The sequence below is a fragment of the Tupaia chinensis genome, unplaced genomic scaffold, assembly GCF_000334495.1.
Source record: "Tupaia chinensis unplaced genomic scaffold, TupChi_1.0 Scaffold000638_1, whole genome shotgun sequence".
NCBI classification, from domain to species: Eukaryota; Metazoa; Chordata; class Mammalia; order Scandentia; family Tupaiidae; genus Tupaia; species Tupaia belangeri.
The window spans coordinates 2,648,326-2,659,103 of NW_006160159.1; the positions used below are offsets into that span (position 1 = coordinate 2,648,326).

The 10,778-nt window shown below is 38.6% G+C and overlaps 1 protein-coding gene across 6 annotated transcripts in view; it reads left to right on the forward strand.

Moving 5' to 3' along the window:
- QTMAN (queuosine-tRNA mannosyltransferase) overlaps positions 1 to 10,778 on the forward strand; it is a 433,127-nt gene that overhangs the window by 356,131 nt on the left and 66,218 nt on the right. For all 6 annotated transcript variants that reach the window (XM_014592037.2, XM_027776188.1, XM_027776186.1 and 3 more), the window contains one exon: positions 8,545 to 8,883. In XM_014592037.2, coding sequence (XP_014447523.1) covers positions 8,545 to 8,883 — 339 coding nt within the window. The remainder of the gene's footprint in view (positions 1 to 8,544; positions 8,884 to 10,778) is intronic.

The following is a 10,778-nucleotide window of genomic DNA, read 5'->3' on the forward strand; positions in this document are numbered from 1 at the left end:
GAATGTGTGCTGGGAGAGGGGAAGGAACCTGGGCAATCAGAAAGTAACATAAGGACTCTAGGGAATTGACCACCAGTGGGTGGAGAGTGGAACTTCAAAGTCGAGGTAGGAAAATAAAGATTCCCTGTTTGTAGTTTAGCCTGCGGCTTTGCCTAACTGTGTTGAATTACTAGAGTAAACCTTGTGTAAACGGGAGAGTTCTGTTGTTCTTAGAGAGCTCTTTTTTGGGGGGGAGTGAGGATTGTGAAATGTAAGTGTACATATGTTAGCAAGGATGGCTCTGGGTTTGATAAACATTTGTTCTGGCAATGTGCAAGGTAGCTTTTCTTATTCTCATACATTCATAAGGACCTTAAATTTTCGTTGTGGGAGGAATGTATCCTAAAGGGATTTTATAAAATTGAATAAGAGAAAGGGCTTATATTAGTAAGCAGTTAAATTAGCAAAGTATATGATCTAAAGCACTTTGGAATTAAGAGAAAATGGGGAATTGAGGAAAAAATATTTAAGTTAAATAATACTAATCGTATAAACTGAGTTGCTAAGAGAAGCCGTACAAACAAATGATATAAATGAAAGTTATCTGGAAAGTGTTAGATTTTTAGAAATAAGAAGGAATAAACTCATGGGAATAAAATAATTTCTTCGTTATGACAGCCCATATATGCCAGCTATGTAGGGGCCAAACATCAAGAAATTATGAGCCTTTGACAGCGGGGAGAAGAAGCCGAAGTCTCTGTCTTTATAGTCTTCAATGGGAGATGCTGTCTTCATTGAGTGTCTCATCTGTGGGACCAAACGTGGCTAATGAGGACAGTCTGATAACCACAAATTTCCTTCCAGTTTCAGCATGCATTTCTCGGGGCAATACATAGGGTTTACTTGCTAATTTTAACAGAAGCTAGCTTCTGTGGCTCTTGTTTTTCTGTGTTGTTACAAATTCTTCGTAGTCCAAGCAAGGCAGTCTTGCCCAGTATCGTCTCACAGACTGCTGTCAGTATTCCATGTTGGCTTTGAAATTTTGCACCATGGGAGACAAAAATTGTTTCAGGTACCAAATATAGAGCATCTGAATGACATGTCCTGTCTAACCATGGCCATATTGGATGATGGTCTCCCCAAAGCATATGTGCTGTGTGCCTGTGGACTGTGATTGGCTCATCCATGATTTGAGTTTGTTTAAATAATGTTTTGCCTGAAGTTCCTTATTGAAACAGCCTTCACAAACATGTGCCACCTATTTTATGAAGTTAGCCTTTGGCCATCCCCAATAAAGAAGAGCTTGCAGCTAACCAACCAAGCATACCTCTGCTTTTCTGTTTAGTGTTGTAGTCTCCAAGCATCTAGTTTTAATTATGATGTATTTCTTGGCCTGTGATTCTTTTATTTAGTAAAGATAGTGTGGCAGGAGGGGTAGGGAGTATATATGCATGCATGAGAATGCTATATCAAGATTTGCACTTCTGTACTTGATAGGTTTATAGAAATCTGCTTATTATATAAATGATATTTTGGACACATGTTGACTAGCATGATTTTTTAAAATGATCTTTGATATTTGCTTGTGTGGCTAAATTCTAAAAATGTTAATTTTTTAATTAATTTCCAACAGTGTTTGGTGACAATGAATAGTTTTTGCTGTAAACCACCTAAAGCCTTAGATCACTAAACTGCTGAATGCATCTTCTCAGTTAGTTTTGGAAAACTTGTTTATTTTTTATTTCTGTTTCTTTTCTCCTCAATTTGGTTTCTATCCAGAAAGCCATAAAAATCACTTTGATCAAAACAGTTGATATTTTTTTTTCCTGCTGTCATCCATATTACCTTTGAACCATATCTTCTGTCACTTTTTCATGGGTTCTCCTGATTTCTTTCCAACTTCCTTTTATCTACTGATAGGTCACATTGGTGTCTGGCCTCTGGTGCGGGCTTCATCATTTCGTCATGTGAATGCACTCTCCCATTCCTTTGCCATCTCTGCTGTGTAAAATATGCCACCACCCATCTGGGTCCCGCCAGCTTTTCAGACTCTAACTAGGCACACTTCCTTGAGTGTCCAGTAGTATTTCCTGGAGTACCCTTTGTTGATCATTAATTATTAAGGTGCCTCCCAGGTAGGGAATGGAAGATAGGGATTTTTTTTTTTTTTTGGAAAATAGGTTTCTTTTTTCCATTAAGTGTTAAGTTTGAGGAACAATAAACATGTCCCCATCATGTTGTAGATGTTTCATAAATATTTATTGAACAAACAAAAGAATGAATGAATGAATGAATGAGCCTATTTGTAATAGATAGTAGCACATACCTTGGGAAGTCTTTAATTGAAGAAATGTTTAACTTTATTTAACCCAACATTTCCCATGCTTCTTTTCCTAGAAAACCTTCTCTGGTACAACACATGCACATGTCCCATGGAGTTAGTCTTGCATGAAACACATCTTGTGAAACTCTGGCCTGAAAGCTACAGTACAATGGCCATACTACTCCTTGCTCCCCTAACCTGATCTTCATGGAGACGTGCTGAGCTTCACCCACTCCTCTCCTTGTCCGCCCCACATGCAAGCCAGTCTCCTAATGACAGCTGCTAATGCTCTCGCATCTCTTTTGACTCAAACTTGGAATAATCTTTGATGTGTTACACTCTGTTTAATTATTCGCTAATTTGCTTCATTTTTTTTCTCCCTGCTGTCTTCCAAACCCATTTTGAGAAGCAAGCCTGTTGGCAGTCTCTGTCTTATGTATTCCTATCCACGGGCACTTATTTTCTTAGTTAGGAGGTTCTATAAGTCGAGCTTATTATATTAAGTACATTTTGTAAAATCAGTCTAAAAGACAGTTGGGAGCAATGTCTTCCACCATGCCATGCATTTCCACCTTGCTGTCCTCTTCAGCATGAATCTGCCTGGCTGTCTGAAGTGGACTTGCCTTTCGTTGTCTTCCTCCTGCCTACTTGCATTTGTCAGCGGCATGCACTTAAGCAGTAGGCTGTGGTGCCTAGAACATTTCCTTGGCTTGCCGTCACTATGAAACCTCTCTCAAATCTTGTCTTTTCCTCGCAGATCTAAATAAGGTGTTTGGCCATTTCTATAGGTCCTGCTTTAGATTTGTGTGTTTGGATGCAGGGTAATGATGGAAATTCAACATTAGAAAGTACTTGTTCTTGGTGTTGTACACATTGCCAAACATAGTACTGGCGTTGTGTGGCAGTGCTTCTGAGGACACAGGTGGGAGGGAAAAGAGTTTGCGAGCAGAGACTTTAGAAGGCAGGCTTGACTTCCATTTTCCATGTTGGTAATGGCCGGAAAAAAAAGTTGAGAACAGGGCTCTCATGGCTAATAACACATGGGAAATGATTATGGCAATCAGAATATTTCTAAACCTAGAAATAGGTTCTAATAGAGCTTCTGAGAGATTCTGAAACAGGGAAAAACCTTCTGTGACTAAGATGAGTAGTAGCATTTCTTTAAGAAAAATGGGTGTAGGAGGAATTACTAAATGACAAACCTGACCCATCCTCTGAAAGCCAGCTATTTTTCTTCTCCTTCTTTTTTCCTGTACTCCTTACCTCAGGAACTTGTCTCTTCTCATTAGCACCTCCACCAGAGTTGGAGCTGGGGCAGGCAGAGGAAGCGTTCAGACATGTGCCTATTTGCATAGTCACTTCATTGAGTTCATGCCAGGCCAGCACAAACATTCTGTCCAGTTCTATAGAGAAACCAGCTTCTCCCTCATCCACAAGGTATTATTTTCTTTTGTAGTCTAGAGCAGTTTATAGCCAGGCTTCTCTTAACTGTACATTATAAATAGCATCTGATTAAGAATGTTCTGGATGGGTTAATTAGTGTGGTGACTATTATTAAGCAAACTGCTTGTTAGTATTATGCCTATTTGATCTTGGTATTGATGTGAAGTAATTGACCATAGAGCTACATTTAGAAAAGCTGAAATAAAGTTTTTTGATTTCTATTATGGCAATAAATTGTTTATATTAAACATGTCTATGAAAATAGAAGTTTCATGGCATGAAAAATCAGAATAGACTGTGTGGGATGGTGGATGAGGATTGTTTTGTTTTGTTTTTAAAAATATTAATACATTGGTCCAGCCTGCTTCAAGGCCGGCTCTATTGGAAGAAAGTAGTAACAATTATTTCAGCTTCTGCCTTCATTATGGCTGTAGAGCGTATAAAAACTATAGTGCTTTTAACTTTCTGCAACTAATCGAGGTATCCTTTTAGATTCTGCTAATTGCCTAAGTACACCTTTTGATGACAATTACTATAATAAACTACTAAAGAGAAATATTGAAAGATACCATAAGCAAAGAAAGCATAGCTTATAACTATTTTCTTTCAAGTTCTGGATTGTTATCTATGTTATTTATTGATATTTCGTCCAGTTCCATTATTACATTTCCCTAGCTGTAACATTTCCATAGGGACTTTATTCCATGAGCTAATAAATTATACTGTCAGAGAGTTTTTTCTTGAAATTCAGTTTAAATTTTACCATTCTTAATTTCATCTCGTTATTCCTAGTTATACCCCCCTTGTATCAGGCTAAATAATTATTCCTTTTCCTTGGAGACTCCTATTATGTACCTCTCTAGTTGTCACTTAACCAGGCTATTCATATTTAGCTCCTTTAATCTGTCTTCATAAATCAATTCTCCTATTGCCTTAATCATTATTATTGCTCTTCTAAGAACTCTCTAATTTTCAGACATATACAGTTCTCCGGTGCCCAGATGAAATCAGCATTCACATAGTGTTCTGTCCCAACAGACTGAGTGACTTCCTCCACTACTGCAGGATGGAATAAGTAGCGTCAGTTCACTGGGTCAGTTCAGCACTTGCTCATCTTGTCAAGCACAGAATGGCCTAAGTGATGTTTTTCATGTGTCCTTCCTGCAATCAAAGTTCATTCTGATGTTTGCAATCTCTCTAGATTTGTAAGCTGTTTTGGCTAGCTGTCTCTATTTATATTCCACATTTTTCCATGTCCTTATTCACACCACCTGTCAAGTCAGTCATCCACAACCTGTGGGCACCTATTCATCCTTTAGAACATTTAGGAAATGTGGTGAAAAAAAGCAAGTCCACCACCACCTTACCCACAGCTAAATTCCTTTCTTTTTTCTTTCTTTTTTTCTTTTTCTTTTTTTTTTTTTTTTTTTTTTTTTTTTTATGTTTTTTTAATTAGGGTGTTGTTTTTTTTTTTTTTTTTTTTTTTTTTTTTTTTTTTTTTTTTTAAGGTTTTTGACATAGGGTATGTGCAGTCGCTGGAGAGACAGACAGAGACAGTGAGAGGGAAAGTGAAAAATCACCCCCTGGGGGATGGCCATGCTGCGATCCCTTCTCTTCCATTCTCCTCTTGGGATATTGGGCACGCACACATACACACACACCTGGCATGATTTTCAAGCTGTTGAGTCCATTACTCAAACTGCAGTCCACCATTTGGGAGTCCAGTGCCTTAACCACCACGCCACCTGCTGGCATCCACAGCTAAATTCCTTAACCAAGCCCCATTATTTACAACTCTTGAGCCAATCTTTTGTCTCTTGATTTGCAATTTTGCTCATATGGCAGCCAATGTAAATGGATTTTATGAGTAAGATGGGTCATGCTACTGTTTCCTGAAGTAAAGATATGTTGTTTCAGTGCCCACTGATTGTTTTTTTGATTGTGAATCTTTCATGCACTGTTTATAATTCTGTTAAAATCTTTTTTAAACTTGCCTGGCATTCTTTTTTTTTGGAGAGGTTTTCGCTATAGGGCGCGTGCACTTGCCAGACAGACAGAGAGAGACATAGAGACAGAAAGCGAGAAATCACCCCCCAAGGGGGATGGTCACGCCACAATCCCTTCTCCATTCTCCTCTCGGGATCTTGGGCACGCACACACACGCACCCGGCGTGAGTTTTAAGCCACTGGGTCCGGAACGCGAACTGTGGTCGACTACGTGGGAGTCCAGCGACATAGCCATTACGCTAACTGCTGGTTCCCTTGCCTGACATTCTTTATCCAGCATAAACAAATAGGTTACTTTCTTGCTGATTATTGTTCCCCAGATATGTACAGGTGTCCCATTTCTTACCATCCTTTCTGTTTGTTTTGGAGAAGTCAAAGATATCATCACAGTCTTTTGCCTTTTTTTTAAAGAAAAAAATCCTTTTGTGGTGGTCAGTGAGAACTTTGTTATTATTGTTGTTTTTAGGTTGTTTAAATCTTTTCAGTATTTTGAATTTGTTTCAGGAAGAAATTGATTTATTTCCTGAATAATTTTGGACCTGTGATGTCTAAAACCACAGTGTGTAAATGCCTAGGTTTCTTTCCATTTTACATCAAGGACTACTTTATTTTTTTTTATGAGGGCAAACGTAAGAAGTTAATGCCATTCTTTGTGTTTTACCTGTCTATATACACATCTATTTATTGTTGGGGGGGATTCTTGTGTTTTTGGTAGATATGTATTAAGGTATTTGAAAGAATAGACATTTAAAGGGGTCTATAACCAAGCGGAAAAGACCCTAAACAAGCCCTTTAGTAGCATGCTGCAGCGAAAGACTTAGCTCACGTGGACCCTCCATTGGCTCTCAGTGCTGTCTGTCAACCTTGGCTTGCAGACCTAGTTAGTGCCCTCTCCCCCATCTCCACAGTGACTGATCCCATTCCTCCACTGGATTCTTAAACCTCATCTCCACCTACACTCACCTTATGTAAAATAGGTGATCTGGCCTAATGCTTTTGTAACACAATTGCTTAGATTCCAGACCTGCTACCTAAAACTGATTGGTTTGTTTTGGTGTTTGTTTTAGCTTCATTTTTCTCTCCTCTCCCTTCAACTTTGCAAGAAAGTTCAAGTTTATTCTTTTATAAGTCCCTGCTCTCCCTTACCCCCACTAAGAATCGTGCCATTACCACCCATAATATATCATTTTTCTGTTTTCACCCTGTAAGACATTTTTGTCTCTTCGGGAACCTGCTTCCATCTCAGGTAGGTGTCCCAATGTCTTTGTGTCCCATTTTTAAAAATTCAGCTTCGCCTCGCATGCCCTTCTCTTTACCTCTTTTTCTCTCACGGTATCTGTATCACTCTGTTTCTCTGTTTCACAGCCAACCTCCTTTAGTCTGGTCTCTGCCTGCATCACTCCATAGGGAAGGCCAGGTAGCCAGTGGCCTACATGTATAAGGCCAACAGCTTCTTGTTTCTGCTACTGGAGCACCTCTGCAGTACTTTCCAACTCTTTTTCACATATTCCTTCAGGATTCTTGATTCCTTTTTTACACAGTTGTTTTAATAACAACTTGTATTATTCTTGGAGATTATCTTTCTATTCTTCTTAATATTCCTTACTCTTTTCCTTCTATGATTTTTCTTTCCCACCTACCTCCAAAGCACACACATTTTCCATTTCTTCACTTATTCTACAATTCAGGGAAGGGTCCAAGTCTACATGGGCCTTAAGAACTTTGGGAAAATGCTCAGATGTCTGGACTGTCAACCTTCCAGACCTCACATCCAAGACCTGTGTCCACGTCCCAGCCTCTTTGGGTTGCATGTTATTCCTTTTTAAAGTTCATATTCCTTCACACTCCTTTTCCTTTGATCACATTATTCCCTCATTTCCGAACTGTCTCTCACACACTCGTAGACACCCTGCAGAATCCTTCAAGTACAAGCCTCTTTAAGCCTTTGTTGATCCCCGAGTCAGAATTAATCTCCTTCTCCTCTCAGTCTAAAAAGCTGGAATGTCCCCTGTGTATGGAGCACGTTCCAACACAGGTTAGTCGGCTGTTCACAAGTCTCCCACTCTTGTCTGTTCTAACACTAATGGTTTATGGCCTAAATAGACAGTGAGTTCCTTGAACATAGAGCCTCTTTTTGTTGTATCAGTCACAGGTTTTAGGCTATAGTAGAATATTTATTAAGATTTTACTTCATTTAGATTCCCTATCAATAACTAACAGATTAAGAAATTCTGTTTGACAAAGCATTATGGGATGATAAGGGAAAACAATTATGAAAATGATATTATTATATATGTCAGAAAACATTAGCAAGGTCAATTTAATATCAGTTATGCACAGGTGCCCAGAAACATAGACCAGTCATGTGAGCAGAAATAACAAGTGCCAATCAAGGAAGAAGTTTCAAACATTACTGTAGGTTAATGAATAAGTATGACTTGAAAATAAGCAGTGTACCAGGTGATGACTGGAAAATAAAATTAAAAAAATACAAACTTAGAAAGATAAGTGACGGGTGCAAATAAATAATTTCTCTGGTCTTATGGTTCATGGTGTATGCAGTGCTGGTTTTATAGCCACAGAAAGTCTTTGGGAACCATTCAAAGGCAGTCTAGTTCATTTTCAAACTTTTGAACTTTCTCTTGGTGTCTGCTGCTTTTTGTACTGTTTTTGTTGTTTTATTTTTCCTCAGTTTTATACATAATCATGTCCTTATAAGAAGGTAAAGGACAGATTTTACATATTTGTTTTTGTTGTTGTTATAACTATGTTATATTCCCTTTCCGTAACAGATTCATGCCCAAGCACAAAGCAGCCCACTTAAAGAAGATGTTGAGTCTTAAAGGAAGCGGCAGCGCTGCCTCATCCATGGTCCTTCCTTTCCCGCCAGAGCAGAGAGATTGTGAGAATGTATTGAAGAAGTGTAATACAGAGCACAGTGCACACTCTGGCCTTGACACTGCACAGCAAGGAAACCTGCAGGAGTCAGACTTGGAAAAGCCCAACATGTCAGATAACTCAAGCTCTAATTGTGAAGAAAATAGACAAAATCTGACTCCTCATCCCTGTGAATCTCTCAGTGGAGCTGACGATCAGCAAAGACCATTGCATATTGTCTGGCCTCACAGGTGGTAAGTCAAGACATACTGATGTAGTAGGAATGGTAGAAATGGTAGCTGAAAATATATTCTGATGATTGACTTATTAATGGACTGTTCCAATAACTTTAGAAAAAGATCATTTTAACATGATACTACTAATGTGGTGCCATGGTGGTTCGACTCAGAGTCTATGTATTAATGGTTGTGTGCTTAGATTAAACATGACCTGCAGATCAGTATTTGCAGTGGTTTGCTCAACAGTAGTAGACACTTTTAGGAAATCAAATCTTGCTCAAGAAGTTACATATAAGAACAGAACTCTATTTTATTTACACACACACACACACACACACACACATACACACTCTTAAAGTAGTCTCCCTTATCTGTGAGGAACAAGTTCTAAGATCCACAATGGATACTTAAAACTGCAAATAGTACCAAACCCTGTAAATACTATTTATTATCTTTTCCTATGATGACATTTAATTTATAAATTAGGCACTGGAAGGAATTAACTACAATAACTAGGACTAGAACAATTGTAACAATATACTGTCATAAGACTTAGGTGAGTATCTTTTTGGAGCTTGCCCTATAGTTCAGAGGTTAGGCCTTAGGCAGAGGAATCCAGATGCTACATGGCCAAACTAGGGTTCAAGTCCCAGCTCCACAGGCTTAAAAAACATGCGGGCACACAGGTATTTACCCGGAATTCGAACAGGGTGGAATAGCAGAGAGAAAAGGAGGCAGCCGGACTGGGCCCTGTCAGGGGGTATTTTCTCTCTCTCTCTCTCTGTCGTCTTTCTGTAATATACTGTACTTTCCTATTTCAGAACACAATTGACTGCAACTAACTAAAATGACAGAAAGCAAGACTGTGGATGACTGAGGACAACTTTAATATAGGCATACTGTTATCAGAGTACGATTTCAAATACACATGTTGATAGGCAATAATACCATTAAAACAAGAGCAGTTTCCATTATTAACTAGTTCAACCAGTTTCAATGGAGTGGCTTTATTTTACTTGTCATAATATCTATCAGTTCATTCGCATAGTCTTCCAGCTCCCAAATGCCTCTGTATTGTGTTAAGCAAATACTTTCTAGCCCAATCTTTTCTAAACAGAGGAAAATCAACCGCACCACATAATCCCACCAAATATAAAGTCATAAACTTAACCCTGGCTCCTATAAATTAGGATTTAAAGAGGTAAAATGTCCTGATAATCTTCTGGTATTAGGCATGAACATTTTAATCTAGTTTTTATTCCTCCCAGTTAGTTTAATCTGCATGTGGCCTGATTAGAGTTCACTTCCCCCACAGATTATGGTCTCTTTATTGCAGCAATGCTGGGCTGATCATTAGGTCCGATTTTCTGAGAGCAACTGTTTGCAGGTGAAGTAATAAGCACACCACACCGGCCGGGCAAAGCGCCTTTGCCGAGGATTTGACTTCCAGCACATTAAAACTCCAGAAGCTCTCCCACTTGATCTGCAGCATCTGGTACCTAAAGGGATTTTCGTCTTTGATTCTGAGTGTACGAACGCAAAATTTAGGGATTGAAAGTTGATATGGAATGTGTTTTGGATTTTTTTATTCAACTTAACACTTCTAGCATAGCCTTTCTAAGGGAATTATATTTCTTTTTTTATTCATATTTATTTAGAATGTGACAGTGTTCGGTATTCTTTTATGTTATTTTAAAATGCAGTGGGGCTGGATGAGATTAACGTATTTGGAGGTAAAATAGATGTCATCATCTACTCTCTTCTGCAAAGCCTTTTCTTTTCTTCCACTAACCCCGGGTCATCTCTGAAGTAATATTTACTGCAAGAAAAGCAATTCAAAAAAGTTTGGTTCTGGGTTACCATACGAATATTAAATAATTTGAAGGTTGCAGTAACAGAACAGCAGTATG